At 52.0% G+C, this 21,870-nt stretch overlaps 1 protein-coding gene across 2 annotated transcripts in view; it reads right to left on the reverse strand.

Annotated features, from left to right (window-relative positions):
* PAK6 (p21 (RAC1) activated kinase 6) overlaps positions 1 to 21,870 on the reverse strand; it is a 44,378-nt gene that overhangs the window by 13,441 nt on the left and 9,067 nt on the right. Inside the window, exons 2-6 of one of the 2 annotated variants that reach the window (XM_069857201.1) lie at positions 21,395 to 21,721; positions 20,846 to 20,967; positions 19,815 to 19,871; positions 8,883 to 9,091; positions 2,813 to 3,430 (exon numbers count right to left, since the gene is read on the reverse strand). In XM_069857201.1, coding sequence (XP_069713302.1) covers positions 2,813 to 3,430; positions 8,883 to 9,086 — 822 coding nt within the window. In that variant the 5' untranslated portion in view covers positions 9,087 to 9,091; positions 19,815 to 19,871; positions 20,846 to 20,967; positions 21,395 to 21,721. Of the gene's footprint in view, positions 1 to 2,812; positions 3,431 to 8,882; positions 9,092 to 13,184; positions 13,456 to 19,814; positions 19,872 to 20,845; positions 20,968 to 21,394; positions 21,722 to 21,870 lie in introns of those variants that run through there. The other variant, XM_069857202.1, reaches the window with a different exon arrangement.

Here is a 21,870-nt window from a genome sequence, read left to right on the forward strand (position 1 = left end):
GGTCTCCCCTCAGCACCCTTTTCTCCAGGTTAAACAGCCCCAGGTCCCTCACCTGCTCCTCATAAGGCCTGTGCTGCAAACTCTTCCCCAGCTCCGTTCCCTTCTCTGGACTCACTCCAGCCCCTCAATGTCCTTCTTGGAGTGAGGGGCTCAAACTGAGCCCAGGATTCGCGGTGCGGGCTCCCCAGTGCTGAGCACGGGGGGACAATCCGTGTCCTGCTCCTCCTGGCCACCCCATGCCCGATCCAAGCCAGGATGCTGGTGGCCTTCTTGGCCAACTATCTTCACCCAACTATCAATCAACACCCCCAGGTCCTTCTCCTCCAGGCAGCTTTCCAGCCGCTCTTCCCCGAGCTTGGAGAAGATAGAATTTAATTCTGTGCACTTCTTGAACAAGGATTTTTGTCAACAGTGCAATCTGCATAAGCCTGACACACACAAAGCTCGTTCCACACACGGAGGCCTTGAAAGGATGATTTATAGATGCTGGCATCGGGGTGCAGGGATGCGCAAACACCAACTGCCTGTCACAAGTGACTTCCTCCCCGTTCACCAGCTCCACCCCTGCCGTCCTGTGCAGACACGCTCGTGGCAATGAAGCGTTTGTTTCCCAACTCTTGTTTTGTTTCACGAGAAGGGGGCAAAAAAAACTTTTATATAACCTAGAGCATGCGAAAGGGAACACAACATGCATGCAAGCTCACACACGTCTGTCCAACCACGCGTAAGGTTATTTCCTGCTCCTTTGACAGCCCTGGTATCCACCTCCTCAATCTCCGGATGCGTTGAGATGTCGTTCGTTCTTCAACTCCTTCCCCTCATATTTGGGGGAAAGGGAAGAGAACTCAACTTTCTCAGGGTGACTGGAGGCACCCACCTCCCCATGTTCTGCCAAAGAGAAGAGCAACCAACCTTCCCGTGGTGACTGCAGGCAACCACCTCCTCGTGTTCAGCCAAAGGGAAGAGCAACCAACCTTCCCATGGTGACAGGGGACAGGACGAGAGGGAATGACCTCAAGCTCCACCAGGGGAGGGTCAGGCTGGACAGCAGGAAAAAATTTTTCCTGGAAAGGGTGATTGGGCAGTGTCCGAGGCTGCCCAGGGAGGGGGTTGAGTCCCCTTCCCTAGAGGGGTTTAAGGGCCGGGTGGACGAGGTGCTGAGGGACATGGGTTAGTGATTGATGGGAATGGTTGGACTCGATGACCCGGTGGGTCTCTTCCAACCTGGTGATTCTATGATTCTATGACTGTAGGCACCCACCGCCCCATGTTCAAACACCTGCATCTTCTCTCCACCTGTGACTGTGCACGTCTTACACGTTATAATTACCCATCATCATCTCCATTTGTAGGGAAGACAAAGGTTTTCATCACTGGAGGCCGTTAAGAGCAGCTTAGATAAACAACCAGCAGTGATGGCTCAGATCCATCACTGGGATGGGAGACTTACTAGGCAACCTCAAGAGCTTTCTTTACTTCTACTTTTTCTCAGGTTGGAGAAGTCCCATCAGATCATCACGTCCAACCATTCCCATCAATCACTAACCCATGTCCCTCAGCACCTCGGCCACCCGGCCCTTAAACCCCTCCAGGGAAGGGGACTCAACCCCCTCCCTGGGCAGCCTCGGACACTGCCCAATCACCCTTTCCAGGAAAGATTTTTTCCTGCTGTCCATCCTGACCCTCCCCTGGTGGAGCTTGAGGCCATTCCCTCTCGTCCTGTCCCCTGTCCCTTGGGAGAAGAGCCCAGCTCCCTCCTCTCCACGACTTTCCTACTTCTCTCACAGGTGGCTTCAAGCACAACCAAACACAGCCACACAGGGACACAGTTTGACTTCCAGCCTCTGCCCCTCCTTGTGAGAGAGCTGAGGCTCTTGCTAGAGGTGAAAGAAGTGGTTGCTTTTCCTCTACTTGGGCACGGGCCACCAGCCAGCAGATCATAGAAACGTAGGATAGAATACTTTGGTTGGAAGGGACCTCAAAGCACGTCCAGTTCCAACTCCCAGGGACACCTCCCACCGGATCAGCCCCACCTCAGCTGGCCTCAAACACCTCCATGGGGCATCCACAATTTCTTTAGACAACCTGTGCCAGAGCCTCCTCGCCTCCACAGGAAAACATTTCTTCTTAATATCTCATTTCAATCTCTCCTCTTTCAGCTGAAAACCCTTCCCCTCATCCTACCCCTGCACTCCCTGATCAAGACCCCTCCCCGGCTTCCCTGGAGCCTCTTGGAGTCCTGGAAGCTGCTTTTTGTGTGGCCCAACTATGCTACTGAAACAGAAGGGCAAAAATAAGCAAGTCCCCTACCTCCTTCCCAACCTACGCTCCTGCCAGTACGGCTCCACCAAGAAGCCTTTCTCCTGTAGACCCAGCTGCCCTTTCCAGCTCTGTGTAGCAGTAGGGGGAATGGATTTAAATTGGAAAGCGGAAGATTTAGATTAAATGTTAGGAAGAAATTCTTCATGAAGAGGGTGGGGAGGCCCAGGCTGCCCAGAGCAGGGGTGGCTGCCCCATCCCTGGAAGGGTTCAAGGCCAGGCTGGATGGGGCTTGGAGCCCCTGATCCAGTGGGAGGTGTCCCTGCCCATGGCAGGGGTGGGACTGGATGGGCTTTGAGGCCCCTTCCAAGCCAAACCGTTCTGTGATTCTACAAGCTTAGGCAGACCACGCGCTCCCCCTGTCCAGGACTATTTTGATTCCAGCATTAATCATACCAATAACAGATGGTCGCAGGCTGCTTGCAATTCAATTTGTTCAGCTGCAACTGCAAAGTCAACCGTGCCCTTGCTCAGAAACACTGGATAACGGTACCTTCATCTGCAGGGAGGGGCCCGACTTGTTCGAGCCGCTGGAGGACGGGAACACGCTGCGCAACAGCCTCCTCTTCAAGCTGTTCTCCCTCGATTTGGAGCTAGGGCTGCCCTCCCCGGAGGGCCTGGAGTTTGCTTGGCGTAGGAGACAAGGCTGAGGCCAACACTCTTCCGAGCTCTTTCTTCCCGTCTTCTCGCTCTCCCCCGGCAGGGTCGGCACGTGCTGCAAACCAGAGGAGCGCTGGAGGCAGCTGCCGTCGGCGTCCTGGAACTCGGAAGGCCCAAGGGACTGGGCTTTCATGACCAAACCGTTGGGATGAGGTTGGTCTTCCAAGCGGGGTTTATAATCCGGCCACATCGTCTGCCTCCGGGTCACCTTGGTGCCACCGTTGCAATTGAGGTAGTTGCCATATTTGTCCGCCCAGTCCGCTTCGGGACTCTGGAGATACATGTCCGGGGGTCTGTCTTCCCCCAGGAGCCCGAGGGACTGAGCTCTCCTCCTGCTGGTGGGGCTCCTGCCCCTCAGCGTGTTCGAGCTGATGGCAGAAAGCTTCTGGATGTCATTGAGGAGCCCGGAGATGTAGCCTTCCACTTCCACCGTGCTGCCTCTCACCACCGTCTGTGAAACACAAGGGTTAGAGGCATAAAAATGAGGGCTCAGCTTATCGTGGCAAAAGGTCAGGCTGCGTCCAGACAAAGACTACTCAGGGAATTTAGGAGAAACACAGAAATGTTGCTTTCTGTCTTTGTTTTATTGTCCTTCAAAAGAAGAGACGCTGGGTCACATCCTTCCGTCAGAGGCAGCGGAGCTTTCAGCCAGAACGGGGAATTCTGCTGCTGCGCTCACATTGGAAAGGACAATTCTAGAGCAAAACCAAGGTGTTTAGCAGCCCTGACCCTCTTGTGCTGAAACTGCACCGCGCTGCATCACCAACTGGGGTCCAAAAAGCTCCCGAGAGCATTTGTGGCCCCAAGTTACACGTCCGAAGCTCTATCTGCAAAAATCACCTTGCTGCTCCAACACGAGATCCATTTACCCCCCTAACGTTGTAATCAGCCTCCCCTAGTCTAGTTCTGGACAATTCCTGAAAGGAGGTGGGGGTGAGGTGGGTGCTGGGCTCTTCTTCCTGGGACAAGCCAAGGAGAAATGGCTTCAAGTCGCACCAGGAGAGATTTAGGTTATAAACTAGGAGGAATTTCTTTACAGAAAGGGTTCTCAGGCAGTGGCAGAGGCTGCCCAGGGTGGTGGGTGAGTTCCCATCCCTGAAGGTGTTTAAAAGATGAGTAGATGAGTAGACTTGGGGATATGGTCAGGTGGTGGACCTAGCAGGGCTGGATCGATGGCTGGACTTACTTTATGACAGAACCATAGAATAGTTAGGGTTGGAAGGGACTTTAAAGATCATCTAGTTCCAACCCACAAAAAGTCTTAAAGTTCTTTTCCAAGCAAAACCATTTGGTGATTCTGTGGATTTCTGCTAGTGCATCTTATTCCTGCCCAGCAAAGATGACACTGTTCCAACTCCGCATCCCTCTGCCCGCCTGCCAAGCTATTATAATTAAAAATGATGAAAAAAGGGTCGCGGCAACTCACAACTGCCTTGTAAGCAAACTGGGAAGAACAAGGCTTCTGTCCAAGCAAGCAACAGCTCTATACAACGAGACACTTGAAGCTGTTGGTATATTACGTTGTGCTCTATTCTGTTTGTTCTGGAACCCAAAAGCTTACGGAAGCCTTTTTAGTGCTGGGAATCAAAAAGTTTTGCTTCCTCACGGGAATTCACAGCACAGGATCACTCCTACACCTTCATGAATCTCTGCCCAAGGAAAGGCCTTCCCTGGAGCGATGGCAATCTCCTGTTTGCTCACTGAACTCCAGGCATCTTCTAAAGATGCTGAATTAATTCTTTTGAGCCTAATATTCAGCTGGTGCAAAACAGCAGCTCCAGTAATTTCAACCAGATGCCACTGGAGTGCTCAAAACGAGCACCCAGGATGCTCAGTGTCTGAGAACGGAAGGCAGGACAGAGGATTTTGTCCTTTCCTCACTTTGTTTGACAATCTGACCCGTACCACTGCACACACAACACCACCTGCAGCAGGAGACACTGTTCTTCAGTCCCACCAGCAACGTTCCTCCTCATCACATACCAGAACCTTCCCCTTCAGCCCCAGCTGCTCGCAAGCAAACCCTGTGCTGAGGACACAGCTCCTCAAGCTGCTTCCATCACCTTCATATCAGCCTCGATAGGGAAGAAAAAGCCAAAAGTAAATGGTCGGAAACCAGTCTCTGAAATCTGTCACTGGGGTGGAAGAGTCTTCTGCTCATGCTAATTCATCCCTACGATACATCAGATATCTGGGGCTCTGGATCAGGGAGCGCAGGGAGAGGAGGAGGGGGAACAGTTTTATGCTAAAAGAGGGGAGATTGAGATGAGATTCTGTGAAGAAATGTTTTTCTGTGAGGGTGGGGAGGCCCAGGTTGCCCAGAGCAGTGGGGGCTGCCCCGTCCCTGGAGGGGTTCAAGGCCAGGTTGGATGGAGCTTGGAGCCCCTGATCCAGGGGAGGTGTCTGGGTGGGACTGGGTGGGCTGTGAGGTCCCTTCCACTCAAACCATTCCATAATTCTATAATAAAACCCAACATAATCTTAAGATTCTTCTCTAGCTTTTAAAAGACTGCTGGGTATTCCATCCTTTTGCTCTTAAGGGCTTGAACCTTCTTTCAGCTTTCACCATCTACAGGCTTAATGAGTCATCGATGAGAGTCCTGACCAGGCTTAGACACAGGACAGACTCCAGTTGATCTCCTGCACGTTTCTGCTTTGGCAGGGATGCCTCACACGGTCGTTTGCAATGTATTTCTCCCAGTACTTAGGAAAACCTGCCCAGTTTGCCCTGGGAATGCCGTAGGTACAGAACCAAGAGCTCAAGTGAAGTCACGATGCCGGAGAGCGCTATCGTTTCTTCCTGCCCCAAAGCCTGACACCCTGTGATTGATGGAAATAGTGCTGCTTGACATGATTTGTTCCTGATAAATCCAGGCTGCTTCTAGCTATTACCCTGCTATCTCCTAGGAAGTGGCTGTGAACAGATTACTTGCTCATTTGTTCCAGCCTCTTTCTGGGAATTGAAATTATTCCGACTGATCTGCAATTCCTTGAATTCCATTAGGCCCGGCTGGCTTGAAAATATGGAACTCAGAATGATGGAATGGTTTGTGTCAGAAGGGACCTCAAAGCCCATCCAGTCCCACCCCTGTCATGGGCAGGGACACCTCCCACAGGATCAGGGGCTCCAAGCCCCATCCAGCCTGGCCTTGAACCCCTCCAGGGATGGGGCAGCCACCCCTGCTCTGGGCAGCCTGGGCCAGGATATCTCCATCTCACAGTGAAGAATTTCTTCCTAAGATCTCATCTAAGTCTCCCCCCCCCCACTTCAAAGCCATTCCCCCTCATTCTAGCCCCACATGCCCTTGTAAAAAGCTCCCCCCAGCTTTCCTGCAGCCCCTTTCAGTCCTGGAAGCTGCTTTAAGTTCTCCCCGCAGCCTTCTCTTCTCCAGGATGATCAACCCCAACTCTCCCAGCTTGGCCTCATAGCAGAGGTTCTCCAGCCCTCGGATCATCTCCGTGGCCTCCTCTGGACACGTTCCAACAGCTCCATACCCTTCTTCTATTTGAGATTCCAGAACTGGACGCAGTTAACTTATCTAAGAAGTCTCATTTCTGCTCATGTTTCCTGATTCCAGCCTACACTCTTCCCCCATCGCGCCCGTGTTAACTGTGCGAGCCCGCTGATCACACTTAATCCTTTCCATAAAGACTGAAGAACAATCATTAAACATTTAAGAATTGAGTGTGAGCTGTTATTAACCGCCTTCCAAAATAAGCAGTGAACAAATTCTTTCCTTCACCCTCCTGCTCAGTTTACTTACGGTGTCCCCTTAGTGCCCTTTATGTTCTTTGAGAATAACATCTCCTTTGGTGCCTTGGCTTCCAGTTTCGTCTGTACATAAATTTCTATTTGCCCTGCATAACTTGACCCAGTTTCCACCCTTCTGAGCAATCCTCTCGCAGTTTAAGCTCATTATAGAGCTCCTGATGTAACAAAGTTTGTCTCCTATTGCACATTTTATCTCTTTGGATCACTGTCCTATCTCCTATTTTATTCCAAATCTCAAAGCACATTCAGCACCATAAACCAGGAGATCACAGAATCACTAGGTTGGGAAAGACCCACTGGATCATCGAGTCCAACCATTCCTATCATGATGATACCTCCTTCCATTTTCTTTTACCTCTTCTCCGAAGGACAAGAGGGAATGGCCTCAAGCTCCACCAGGAGAGGGTCAGGCTGGACATTAGGAAAAAATATTTCATGGAAAGGGTGATTGGGCAGTGTCCGAGGCTGCCCAGGGAGGGGGTTGAGTCCCCTTCCCTGGAGGGGTTTAAGGGCTGGGTGGACGAGGTGCTGAGGGACATGGGTTAGTGATTGATGGGGATGGTTGGACTCGATGATCCGGTGGGTCTCTTGCAACCTGGTGATTCTATGATTCTATGGCGATGAAATTATTGTGTTTCATTTCCTCTTCCAAGAGCTCGCCCCGCGTCTCCCTTTCTGCACACAGCTGGTCCCCATGGTCCCTCAGGACACACCATCTCCAGTCACCGTTACCAAGACAGCCACCTAAACGCATCCATCTACAGGATCAGGTCCTTGTTCCTCCCTACTGAAGGACTTGTTCAAAGAAATTCTATCTGTGCTGCCCCATTTTCTCTTCAACTGCTGTTTTATGGACCCTTTTAGCCAAATCCCTAGTTGAATCCCTTGCCTCTCATTCACTTGGCCATCAATGAACAGCAAGCAAGCGCTACCCCGCTCTCTCCCTCCCACACAGGCTTCCCTGTCAACTTAATTACCAGCCAAATTTCCTCACCCACAAGGATGACGAACTTGCTAAACCAGGTCTCTCTGCAAATTCTCTTCTTCCCTCCCCTGTATGACAGCTGAACATCCTAGGACTTCTCAGCTCCCACGGGAGCTTCCAGAGGTCATAGGATCATAGGATCACCAGGTTGGAAGAGACCCACCGGATCATCGAGTCCAACCATTCCCATCAATCACTCACCCATGTCCCTCAGCACCTCGTCCACCCGGCCCTCAAACCCCTCCAGGGAAGGGGACTCAACCCCCTCCCTGGGCAGCCTCTGCCACTGCCCAGTGACCCTTTCCATGAAGAATTTCTTCCTGCTGTCCAGCCTGAGCCTCCCCTGGTGGAGCTTGAGGCCATTCCCTCTCGTCCTGTCCCCTGGGAGAAGAGCCCAGCTCCCTCCTCCCCAGGGCCGAGGCCAGAGGGAGAAGAACCTCCCTGGCCCTGCTGGCCACGCTGTGTCTGATCCAAGCCAAGATGCCCTTGGCCTTCTTGGCCCCCTGGGCCCCTGCTGGCTCCTGTTCAACCAACCCCCCCAGGTCCTTCTCCTCCAGGCAGTTTCCAGCCAGCCTTCTCCTAGGCTGGAGCTGCTCAGGGTTGTTGTGCCCCAAGTGCAGGACCTGCCATTTGGCCTCATTAAACCTGCCGTTGGTCTCAGCCCATGGATCCAGCCTGTTCAGATCCCTTTGGAGCCTCCCGACCCTCCAGCAGATCCAGCTCCCACCCAGCTTAGTGTCACCCGCAAACTTGCTCAGGGTGCACTCGATGCCTTCATCCAGGTCATTGATAAAGACATTGAACAGGGCTGGACCCAGCGCTGAACCCTGGGGACACCACTTGTCACTGGCCTCCAGCTGGAGTTAACTCCATTTCCCACCACTCTCTGGGCCCTCCAGCCAACCAGTTTTCCACCCAGGTCCTCGTGACAGTGATGGGTTATTTGAGGAGCAACTCTGCTGCAGCTGAGGATGCTGCTGTCCTTATTTCTGATGAGTTGATATCACCTCAGAAGAAGCGTCATCAAAGCCCAGAACCTGCTATCCATCAAATTCCCTACAGATTCCACCCTTAGCCCCATTACCTCAACTTGGGCTTCCCCAAGGACAGCTCAGGGAACAGGAACAACTAGTCTTCCTCTCTTACCTTCATAGGCTGGAGTTGCATCCTCGTGATCCTCGAAGGATCCACCACTGGCTTGGGGCGCCTCAGCGTGTCCAGAATGTTCTGCCATTGAGGTGGGAGGCCCACAAATTTGCCCTCCTTTGGGTCAAACGAAGTGTGGACGCGGTGCTCGAAGTTCTGCGGAGCCGAGATCTCGGGGCGTTTCTTCTTCTTCTTGCGGAACATGATGCCTGAACCAGAGAAGGCAAAGCCATCAGTGCTCTTAAATATGTTAAGCCTGACGTGCCCAGTCAGTAATATCAATTATATTAGCTAATTACATTGCATTAAGAACATTCTCTCCAGTGACAAGCACTTTAAAAACAGAAGCGACACCATCATCTGCTTTTACAGATGAACAAATAGAGGCAAGAAGAGCACAATGACTCGCTGGAGAGCACTGAGCAGCTCGATGGCTGAACCAGGAGATCTACAGAGCTTTTCAGTGCTCTGCCCACCATGAAATTGTGCTCCTGGTCCAGAAAAGACACAGCTGCCCGTTACGTCTACAGCTGAACTCCTGCCTCTTGGCTTCCCTTATTTCTACCAATTCATATTGCCCGACATAACCATTTTAAACAGGTATTAACAGATAGATATTTATATTTTATAGGCTTATATCTGGGTTAAATGGCTTTGGAGTTCAGCCAGTTAGACAGTGGTGATTCCACTACAAGCCTGGAATGAGGGGTGGTTATGAAGAGGGCTCGGGGTGTCTCCTCGTGGGTCGCTCCAAGTAAGAAATAAACATCCGATTGCCTCTTAAAGATGACAGAGTTGTCACCAAAGGAAGAGCTGCCCAAGACTGATTTTGGATCTTAATTTTTCCTGCTTAGGCAGAGGGCTTAGGAGAGAAAGAGGATGTGGGAGGCGGAAATCAAACTGTCAGCAGGTATTTCAAGGAGCTAAAATTAAAATCTAAGATTCCTTCCCCTTGGGGGCTGAGAGAGTTTGTGTGAGCAGCCATCACCACCGCAACAAGTCAAGAGCAGCTGACAAATACACCCAAACACAAGAGACACTCAAAATCTGAATTAAGACTTTAGAGCCAAAAAAGAGAGAGATGTAGATAGACAGAAAGCCAAAAGGTTTAGAGCTTTTTGAAACCAAGAAGATAAGAAGAACTGGAGCGCTGCGTGCTGTCAGAGGTGGGAAAGCTACAGTGACTGGAGGACCACGATGGACGGACCAACCTCTTCAAAAGTCACAGGGAATGTGGAGTAAGGGGGAAGTGACACTTTCCATGAAGAAACAGCTCAGACGAAGGGACATTTTCTACGGAGAACAAGGTTTTTCACAGCAGTGGGGGGCTGAGAGACAACAGACATAAATCAAAACAAGAGAGGTCGCGACTGGGTAGAAGGAAAAGCTCTTTCATGACCAGGAGGGTCCAGCATTGAAGCTGGTTGCTCAGACAGGCTGTGCTATCTCCATCTTCGGAGGTTTATCAAGAGCAAGTTCCTCTTGAATACAAAGCCCTGTGCAACCTTGTCTGACTGTGAGAGCGGAGCCTGTTTTGAGCAGGGGGTTGGACTACAGATTGCTCGTCATCCCTCCTCCCTTGAATTGTTCTACGATCCCATTGACTGGTTTGATGGCTTTAAAGTTATGAGTATTCCAAGTTATATTTCCCTATTTGCTGTTGGAGAAACAGGTTTAAGGAGCAGATTGCTCTTGTGTGGATGCAGCGGAGCCACAAGAGAGATGAGACAAAGATGAGACCCAATGCCAAAACTTCTCAGATAGTTCAGTGCTAAAGCTTGGGAGAAAGCTGTACAGAATCAGACAATGGGTTGGGTTGGAAGGAACCTCAAAGTCCATCCAGTTTCATCCCCTGCCATGAGCAGGGACACCTCCCACTGGATCAGGGGCTCCAAGCCCCATCCAGCCTGGCCTTGAACTCCTCCAGGGATGGGGCAGCCACCACTGCTCTGGGCAACCTGGGCCAGGGCCTCCCCACCCTCACAATAAAAAATTCCTTCCACTTTAACACCAGCATTTGTCTCTCACTAACATAACTTCTAGTGATGAAGACAACCTCTTCCTTGACATCAACTGGAAGACTTTAGCCATTTGATCTTCAGCTCTTTCCCTGTACCAGACATCAGCTTCCAACTGTTTGTGCTGAATAAACATTCACAAGGGTCACAGGCACGAAACACGTGCAGAGATAACGTGGGGGTGCAGACAGGAACACACTTCTGGAGGACGCTGGTCTCAAAAATCAGCCCATCTCATGTTTTTTTTCCCCACAGTGAAATATATGTCAAATATTTCCCATGTTTTCCCACTTAAAACTGGTTTAGGGAGCAAAGTGCAGCCACCAGGTGAACAACTTTGCTTCCCAGTGCTAAACCCAGACCCTGACAAAGCTTAAAGCTTGGTTACTACGATCCTGTAGTCACTGGGATGGGACGTGTCTGTTACAGAAGGAACTTTACACCATCTGAACCCCCAATCACGCAATCGACCCTTGGCAAAATATGAACTTAGAATCATGGAATGGTTTGGGTTGGAAGGGACCTCAAAGCCCATCCAGTCCCACCCCTGCCATGGGCAGGGACACCTCCCACTGGATCAGGGGCTCCAAGCCCCATCCAACCCGGCCTTGAACCCCTCCAGGGATGGGGCAGCCACCCTGGCAGAGTCACACACAGACAGTGCTGACCGCAACACCGTGTCCTACTGAAGACACCTGATGGTTGAGAAAGAAAGCAGAAGGCCAGGCAACTGGAAAAAAACACTTACAAAAGAGGCTGGAAGCAACTGCTCTGACCAGAAGAGGTTTCAGCCAGAATAACCTTTCCTTAGAACCTGTTCCAATGAAAACCCAGATACAGCTTAAATGGAGAGTGTACGGGAAGAGCATCTGTACTTCAGATCTGTATTGCGATACTCAAAAACCAGTTCATCCCTAAGGCCCCTTTAGTGCTGTATATTAACAAATAAATGAGACTAAAGTCATGGGGCAATTGTTTAAGGAAAGAAAAAGCACAGACAACCCTGGAAAGGAAAGATGCTCCAGTAGCTCATGGTGTTGCAACCACTCAACCAAACCGCTGGTGCTGCTGAGGAGCATTCACGGCCCTCGAGGAAAGCAGGAGGTACACCAGGAGCCTCATCGAATCATAGAACCATAGAATCACCAGGTTGGAAGAGACCCACCGGATCATCGAGTCCAACCATTCCCATCAATCACTAACCCATGTCCCTCAGCACCTCGTCCACCCGGCCCTTAAACCCCTCCAGGGAAGGGGACTCAACCCCCTCCCTGGGCAGCCTCGGACACTGCCGAATCTCCCTTTCCGTGAAAAAGTTTTTCCTGCTGTCCAGCCTGACCCTCCCCTGGTGGAGCTTGAGGCCATTCCCTCTCATCCTTGGGAGAAGAGCCCAGCTCCCTCCTCTCCATAACCTCCTCTCAGGTAGTTGTTCCCCATAAGGAGAACGATTCTAGACTTCAACATGCAAATCTCTAAAGCCCAGGTGATATTTTGGCCCCAGCCAGAGCCGCGGCAGCGTTCCAGCACGTCCATTTGCATAACCAGAGCCACCACTCTTGGGGATTTACATTAAATCCCTACCCCTGACCATCAGCCCCGGGACCACACGTTGATCCCACACACCACAAGGTGCTTCCTGAACCCAGAAAGCATCATCTGCTAAGTCCACAGCAAATTCTAGGAACGGACATGGCCAGCCCCTACCTTATCGGCTTCTAATAGACATCTTAAAAACAACCAAATGGAATCAACTCCACCACCACAACCCCCTGGGAACCTGTGACATTTGCTTTATCCAGCATCAATCTTTGCTCATAAAGACGCCGCCGTAGCTGACAGGTGGTTTAAAGGAGCACTGCACCCAGAGCAAACGAGATTCACACGCTAAAAATAGTGATTTGAAACGCAACGGCTCGTAATAATCCGTGTAGATTTTGCATTTCAGGGAGAAGGGCTGGATTTAAGCAGCCTCCTTGCGCCTTGTGGCTTGCAGGCAAGAGCTATTTCCTTCTATTTCCAATACCCAGTGCAGACTGTTTAAATCAAACACATCAAACCAGGCCCTTTCCTAATTCAGACAGAAATTCAGCACAACGTTTGATGCACAGAAGATTCTGCAAATCAAGCCAAACCTGTATCTAAACGTAGGCAGCGTCCCTTTAATATAATAATACAAATAGGGCGGCTCTGATTCTATAATCATCGACTCGACTTGAGGCTCTCGATGGCTGCTGACAGCTGTACGGTACCAAATGGCACAAACAGAAAGAATAAAAGTCACTACCACGAGACAAAAGCCGTCGGAGATTGAGATTCTCTCAGCGATCCGTTCCTGCTGCCTGGGAAACCACGTTAGGATTGTTGCCGACTCCAGCTAGAGCCGTTCCTGGGCGACACGGTCCCCAACGCTGCCACATCTGCCGGGGAGCGAGAGAAAATCCCCCGGCCAGCGGATCCAGAGCAGGGGGAGGGATCGGCGGGGAAGGAGGGGCGAGAGGAGAGCAGGGTCAGGCTGGGATGAGAGGAAGGGGTGGGAAGATGAAGGATGGAAGAGGGAACGGCAATGGGAGTTGGGAAGGGAAAGAGGAACGGCAGGGAGAGAGGCACCGGGAGGAGCAGGGCAGGGAAAAGGGTTGGCCCTGCTGGGGAAGAGAAGTAGATAAACGTTATCGAGGATTACTGGGTACGACACGGGAGTGTGTGACACTCAAAGCAGCTGGGCTGCCCTCTCCTTCCATCCAACGCGCTCCCTTCTCGCATCCGACATGCCTCATCCTTCCACCCAACGTGCTCCATCCTCCCACCTGAGGTGCTCGTCCTTCCATCCAACGTGCTCAACCCTCCCACCAACAGGCTCCATCCTTCCATCCAACACACCCTGTCCTCCCGCGAAACGTGCCCCAGCCCCACACCCCCTGGGACACACGCCAGCCCCGTCTCCAGCCCCGTCTCCATCTCCAGCCCCGTCTCCATCATCTCCACACTTAACCGTGCTGAGCCGCTCGCTCACACGCAGGCTTGGTGACGGCAAGGCGGCAGAGAGAGCTACTTCAGCCTCACTTGTGTCGCTTCCAGTTAAAAATAAGCCTTCCCTCCCCCTCCTCACTGCAGCAACCGAACTCACTCGTCAGGGCTGATTGCACGGATCTGGAGACAGCTCGCTACGCTCCTCCTGCCCCGGACAGGAGATAACGCTCCGTCCCCGGGCTGAAGAGAGAGATTCTCATCGCTCCCAAGCCCTCCCTCGGCTGATAACGCCAAATTACTCCAGAGGGGGAGGAGGAGGAGAACTCTTCTTCCAGGACTGAAGAAACTGAGGTGCACATGGAGTTTGGAGCTGGAAGATGGAGATCCCGGAGAACCCATCAGTTAAAAGGAAGAAGACCCTGCTGGCCAGGTCACTGCACAGAACACATCTCAAGCTCAGCACAGGTTAAACAGACCATTCTCAGTGTATGCTGTGTGCAGGGATGGATGCGTTCGCGTACACAGAATCACAGACGCCTTAGAAGGGATTTCAAAGATCACACACACGCCTGTGAATGTGCACACGCGGCATTTCACTGGATTCTTGACCTTCCAAACCCCTCACGTCCATCATCCTGAGCTTTCTGACATGACTGGTATTTACAACAAGCTATAAACATCCATGGCAGTTTGCAGACAAAGAAAAATGATGGGTTACCTCCCCGGGGACCTTAAAAATCCAAGTGGGACTGCACGGAGCAAGAAATGACAACGAAGGGGCAAGGCAAGTGAAACCATCTGCAATCTGGACCAGGATCTCAGAGCGTGGAGCCCTGCACGACGACACCTTCTGCATCCACCTGCGATGCCAGCGTTAGAAATACTGGTTTAGGGACAGTTTTTCTTCTAAAGGAACCATCAATATTTGCTAGCGGCACTATTGCTTCCCCTGCTTTGAGTCCTTTGCTTCCCCTCCTCTCTCCCTCGCCAGCCCCCAACAGCAAAGCTGCACGACGGGAACAAGGAGCACGAAAACTTGGAGCCCCTGATCCAGTGGGAGGTGTCCCTGCCCAGGGCAGGGGTGGGACTGGAGGGGCTTGGAGGTCCCTTCCAACCCAAACCATTCTGTGATTCTATGAAATAAGCTCAGGGAGAGCCAGATTCGTTATCTTGGTGGGTATTTTTGACAGATGACAACAAGAACGCAACTGCTTGATGGGTTTTGCCCCGGCTCTGCCGCACAGGGTCTAAAGGCAACGGGCTGAGGTGCTGCCTCTTTCTCCTCTGCTCCAGCTCCTTGCTCATAAATTAGGACTAAAACACGGTGAACGCCTGTTTGTTCAGCCGGTTTTGGATGCTGCTCAGTGGTAGTTTTAGGTGTGTTTTAGCTATACGAGACCAAATTCATTCTGAGACACAAACATGACTTGCAAGAAGAAAAGACCTATTGAACCTTCCGAAACCAGTACGGGCACGTCCCAACTGCTCATGGGCTTCTTCTCTTGACAAATAACAAATTCTTCCATTCTCTGCAGTCCCCTGAGAGTCACAGTAAAAGTCACTGTCCCCAGTCTCTGAAGTCGGGCCCCACCCTCCAGAGTTTCATCTCAACAGACGAAAGGTAAGGAAAAGGAATTATTATCCTCATTTGCAGACCAGACAGAAAAGGAATTACTAGCTCAGTTTCTTCCCAGCTCTGTCTCAATTCGTGAAGCTAAAAGAGCTCCCAGGTATGTCTCCTGGCTGCTTTTTAACTTCACAGCGAGGCCAGACCCAAGCACAACACACCCTGGCTTCCACGGGGAGAAATCCTGGGTGATGGCACCGGCGAGAGCCCAGACGAGCTCCAACCCCCTGTTTGATCTTGACACCAGCGCGTAGGTCTAGACACCATGACAGAACCCAACTGCACAGGTATATCACACCCAAATCTCAACAGCAACCCGATGCCTTCGTAGAATCACTAGGTTGGAAGAGACCCATCGGATCATCGAGTCCAACCATTCCCATCAATCACTTAGCCATGTCCCTTAGCACCTCGTCCACCCAGCCCTTCAACCCCTCCAGGGAAGGGGACTCAACCCCCTCCCTGGGCAGCCTGTGCCAGTGCCCAAGGACCCTTTCTGACCCTTCATGACAGGATTAGCCTTTTCCCCACCTGTACTTAGTTCATGAGGGGCTTACAGCAAACACAACCGCGGCACCTTGAGAATGTTGCAACTGGGCATCGTCTTCACTCAAGGTGTGTGCTGCAAGTCATGAGGCTGAGACCTGAGCCACTACAACAGCTATGACCCCTTTTCCCCACCTTTTAAACCCTCAACGTGGCCGTGTCCTGTTCCCCGCATACAAAACCATTTGCCACTGCGTCTGTCCAGAGGGCCACGAGGCTGGGGAAGGGTCTAGAGATCAACTCTTGTGAGGAACAGCAGAGAGAACTGGGGCCGTTCAGCCTGGAGAAGAAGAGGCTGAGAGGAGACCTCTTTGCTCCCTACGACTGTCTGAAAGGAGGTTGTGTTAAGGTGGGCTCTGGTCCCTTCTCCCAAGTAAAAAATGATATAAAAAGAAGAAACGGCCTCAAGTCGTGCCATGGGAAGTTTAGATTGGATATAAGGGAAGATTTCTTTACCAAGAGAGTAGTGAAGCAGTGGCAGAGGCTGCTCGGGGCAGTGGTGGATCCTCCATCCCTGCAGGGGCTCAAAAAATGTATAGATGGGGCACTTCGGGACATGGTTTAAGAGTCACGGTGGGGTCGTGTTGATGGTTGGACTGGGTGATCTTAGAAACTTTTTCCAACCTTAACAAGTCTATGATCTCTTTGGCTCCTGCCAAACACACAGACGTGTCACTGTCCCATGTCCAAAGAGTCATTGTCCCAAATGGGTTTACTGTTATTTTGCCACAAAGGACGTTTTCAGGGTTAAAACCAAGTGGGTGTATTTTGCTGTTAATCCAGAATAGCAAAGAGCTTCAAGACAGAGCAGGACACGGAGCGCCGCTCTCCACTGCCTTGCGCAACAGATCCATTTCAAACAAGCACAAAAATACCATCAAGATTAGGATGACGACGTCCAAGGTTCTGCGCAAAAATTCACATGGATTGCAACATCTTGCATAGCAGGAAGGAGGTTGGGCTGGGACGAGGGCAAGGGGTCACATCTGGCACGCTGGCTCACACGAGCCACGACGGAGCCAAAGCTCTCGGCTGCATCCGAGGAACATGCTACCTCCAACTTTAGGCTGAACATTAGGAAAAAATCTTTCACAGAAAGGGTCACTGGGCAGTGTCCGAGGCTGCCCAGGGAGGGGGTTGAGTCCCCTTCCCTGGAGGGGTTTAAGGGCCGGGTGGACGAGGTGCTGAGGGACATGGGTTAGTGATTGATGGGAATGGTTGGACTCGATGATCCGGTGGGTCTCTTCCAACCTGGTGATTCTATGATTAACTAGGGAACACCAGGTGCCGCGCCCTGTGCCTCTGTCCGAGCACTGTCACCTCGTGGTGATTCAAGGCTTAAACCTCCTTCCAAACAACACTAAGCAATCTCAATCCCTATTTACAATCATCACGCTCTCCCCAAAGTGAGACCCACGTATTTACTTGCTGTCAACAGCCCGCAAGGCGGCTCGCTGGGGTTTTCCTCACAGGAAAACTGATGGGAAAACTGCACCCGAACCACGGAGCAGACGGACTGGCTCGAATCCACCACCTGGCTGGCTCTCGGTGCCTTCCTACTCACCAACACCGACAGGGAAACTTTAGAATCATAGACTCACCAGGTTGGAAGAGACCCACCGGATCATCGAGTCCAACCATTCCCATCAATCACTAACCCATGTCCCTCAGCACCTCGTCCACCCGGCCCTTAAACCCCTCCAGGGAAGGGGACTCAACCCCCTCCCTGGGCAGCCTCGGACACTGCCCAATCACCCTTTCTGTGAAAAATTTTTTCCTGCTGTCCAGCCTGACCCTCCCCTGGAGGAGCTTGAGGCCATTCCCTCTCGGCCTGTCCCCTGTCCCTTGGGAGAAAAGCCCAGCTCCCTCCTCTCCACAACCTCCTCTCAGGGAGTTGGAGAGAGCAATGAGGTCTCCCCTCAGCCTCCTCTTCTCCAGGCTAATCACAACACGTCTTCTTCTGGGGAATATCAGTTATCCCACTCTGTTTGGAAAGGAAAAACGCTCACCAGGAACACCAACGCTCACCTCGCTCTCTGTGCATTAAAGCCTGAGGTGCTCTGGTAACACAAACACAGATAAATAATCGTTTTTGTCTACAGCTACACTCTCTTCATCAATTAATTACCAAATAATCTAATTATTAATGCTACAAGTTAAAATGGCCCAGCCCAAGGATAAATATTTTTTTTGAGGGCAGCAGATTCCAACTCTTGGTCTATCATCACCCTGCACCCCATTGCTCTCTTGTGCCAGGAGAAAGGAAGATCAGCCCTGAAAACAACAGCAGCATCACTAGTGACTAAATGTCAGCACATCGGTCCTGGAGCCACTTGGTGATTGTCCTGCAATTTAGAAACCACGTTGAGAAATCCCTTAAAATCGAGCCCTGGGCCAGCCAAGCCCTGGCTCTGTGCTCCTTCGCACCGAGTCCACACGATTGCGATATGATCAGCATAGAAGGACCTGGAGCTGCTGGAGTGAGTGCAGAGGAGGCCACGGAGATGATCCGAGGGCTGGAGAACCTCCTGTACAGACCAGGCTGAGAGAGTTGGGGTTGTTCAGCCTGGAGAAGAGAAGGCTGCGGGGAGACCTTAGAGCAGCTTCCAGGGCTGAAAAGGGCTCCAGGGAAGCTGGGGAGGGGCTCTGGATCAGGGAGGGCAGGAATAGGATGAGGGGAACAGTTCTGAGCTGAAAGAGGGGAGATTGAGATGAGCTCTTAGGCAGAAATATTTTCCTGAGAGGGTGGGGAGGCCCTGGCCCAGGTTGCCCAGAGCAGGGGTGGCTGCCCCATCCCTGGAGGGGTTCAAGGCCAGGTTGGATGGGGCTTGGAGCCCCTGATCCAGTGGGAGGTGTGGGACTGGATGGGCTTTGAAGTCCCTTCCAACCCCTTCCATGACTCTGTGATTCCCTAACTCCAAAGTCCGTGAGGCTGGTGCAGGAGCAGGGTTAGTAAAACAAGAGACGTGGGAGCTGTTCTCTCTCCAGCTACCGGAGCAGCTCTTGGTGCCCTCAAGAAAACACGACGCTCAATACAGACCTCAGAACCCTGCTGAGCACTGACTTGCAGTTAGCATAGCCCAATCTGAGCTGGTTTAAGCAATCTGCACAAAGCATTTAACTCCTTTCTCTGCCTTTGAATTTCCTAGAGAAGTACATTAAAAAGTGCTTTTTTTTTTTTTTTTTTGCCTCTGCTTCCCATCAGAACTTTTCTAATGCTTCTCCTTGTGAATGAAAACCACTTGGTGACCAAGCAAGAGTACGTTTCTCACTTAGAATCACAGAATCACCAGGTTGGAAGAGACCCACCGGATCATCGAGTCCAACCAAAGCCTCAGCAACAGGACCCAGGCTATTTTTTTCCAGGTACAGACATGCTCACACCCATGTGGCCAGAAACAACCTCTGTGCAGGCAACATTGTCTGTCTGGGAGCAGTTGCTAATCCAGCAAGCTCTTTGCCGATAGCTCCTTCCACTATTTGATCACCTTCGCTATGAGACACACGGACCATCGCTCACTCCTAGTGCACAGGACACACGCATCAAGGCAGCGTAGGATGTAAAAATCAATATAGAGCTTTATCGCAGCTTTAAGAATGAGACTTTTCAGTGGGACGGGGCTCAAGAATGTGCCGTGCAGCATCGTTTCCCCCCCCAGTGAGCTGTGCAGGAGCTCAGCTGCTGTTTTACCCAAGCCCCAAGCTCAGAAAGCAGATGAAGACTCAGCAAATCTCTCTTACATCCCCCAGCCTCACCTGAGAACCCACACTCACCAGCAACAAGCTCTTCGTCTGGTTTTTCAGCACTCTGTCCCCAAACACCTTAATGTCCTGGCGAAGAAAAAAGCAAACCCTTAACGAACAGGGATGGAAATACCTGGCTGCGCGTGTTGGTCCCTGCCTGGCAGAAATAATTAAGTACAAAACAGAGAATCAGGGAATGTTTTGGCTTGGAAGGGATCTCGCAGCCCCTCCAGTCCCATGGGCAGGGACACCTCCCGCTGGATCAGGGGCTCCAAGCCCCATCCAACCTGGCCTTGAACCCCTCCAGGGATGGGGCAGCCACCCCTGCTCTGGGCAACCTGGGCCAGGGCCTCCCCACCCTCACAGTGAAAAATTTCTCCGTAATGTCTCATCTAAATATCCCCTTTTCCAATTTAAAGCCACTCCCCTCATCCTACCACTACAAACCCTCGAAAAAAGCCCCTCCCCAGCTTTCCTGGAGCCCCTTTCAGCCCTGGAAGCTGCTCTAAGGTCTCCCCACAACCTTCTCTTCTCCAGGCTGAACAACCCCAACTGTCTCCCTGCTCGATGGGATCATAGTCAGGAACTCAAAGAGGAAATTCGCCAGGTTTCAGACAGCCAAACCCACGCTCACACACCCACAGACACCCGAGTACGACACCGCGGTTTCTGGAGGCGTTTGGAGAGGCTCTGGGCCACCCCAGCAGGTCAGGAGCACCACGAGGAGGGGCGTTAGCTGCCCAGTCAATCCCACCTCTTCCCCAGCTACAGGGAGGGTCCTTGCAGACGCAAGAGGCTGAAGAGGAGATATCGAGATGTCTCGCATAAAGGCGATGAGCATGCATGTTCCTGACACGCTGTCTGCTTTCTCAAGCATCACCCAGAGCGATTCGTAACCCCTTCTTCACCCCGGTGTCTTAAAAGCATCACCCTGCAAGATTCAACCACGTGCTTTCCTCTCGCTTTCCCCGTCATCTTGAGTGTCAACGGGGGAACTGCCAGACCCCAGGCCCCAAACACCCACCTACAAGACACCAGAAAGGAAAAATTTAAGATCTTACCAGCTGTCCTGCTGCGAGAATGCTGGTAGAGACCAACGCCGAGTGAGAGGAGAATGAAGGGTCTGGAGGGAAGATCTCCCCCTGTCATGCACCAAAGCCGATTGGAGAACGGTGTTGCTGGGCTGTAGAGTAAAGACGGAGTGAAGTCACAGAATCATAGAATAACCAGGTTGGAAAAGACCCACCGGATCATCAAGTCCAACCGTAAGGGATCCAACCCTGGTTTTTCTTCCCTTTCAGAACCATTCCTTGAAAGAAAAAATCATACGATCCCCCCAACCCACCGTCCTGTTGCTGAGCTCGGTGTGTGTGGGAGCCTCATGCTCGCTCCCGGAGGGAAGGGGTTAACCCGCAGCAGAGCAGCCACCAAGACGTTAGTTCAAACTGACAAACCTAGTGCTCTGTAAACAGAGAAAACCTGGCAGGGAGCAGCGGCCACGGGGCTCTTGGGGCTCCAACGCAAGTCAACGACGACCCCCAACCCCAAGTCAACGACGACCCCCAACCCCAAGTCAACGACGACCCCCAACCCCGTGGGACGGCGCTTACCCGCGACTCCTCAGCGCTCGGCGACCAGAGCCGCGGTGGGAACGGTGGAAGACCAGGACCCTCCGACACGGCGATAAACTTGCGGGAGAGAGGCGGCAGGAGAAAGCGGGAGACGAAAAAAAAGGGGTGGAGGCAAGCCTGACATGTTTGTGCAGTGCCTGCTTCACCCAAGCTGCCGAGTTTGATTTCAGGGTGTGGTAGCAGACAGGACGCAGAAGCGCTCGGCGCGGAGAAGCCTCAGGTTCTCGTTCCAAGGAAAAGGACGCGTGCCGGCAGCAGAGTCTCTTGGGACCACCTCTCCTCCTCCTCACCTTCTTCTTTGGGTCCCTAGAGAGGACGAGAGAGAGAAAGAGCTCAGCGCCGCACCGAGGTTTGCTGGGGCTTGGGCAGGAACCTTGGGGAGCTCACCCCCCCACTTCACCGCTGACCTAGTAAAGCTCCGACTTGCTCGTTCGCTCTTCTCTCTGGGCTCCTCA

The sequence above is a fragment of the Phaenicophaeus curvirostris genome, chromosome 5, assembly GCF_032191515.1.
Source record: "Phaenicophaeus curvirostris isolate KB17595 chromosome 5, BPBGC_Pcur_1.0, whole genome shotgun sequence".
Classification (NCBI taxonomy): domain Eukaryota; kingdom Metazoa; phylum Chordata; class Aves; order Cuculiformes; family Cuculidae; genus Phaenicophaeus; species Phaenicophaeus curvirostris.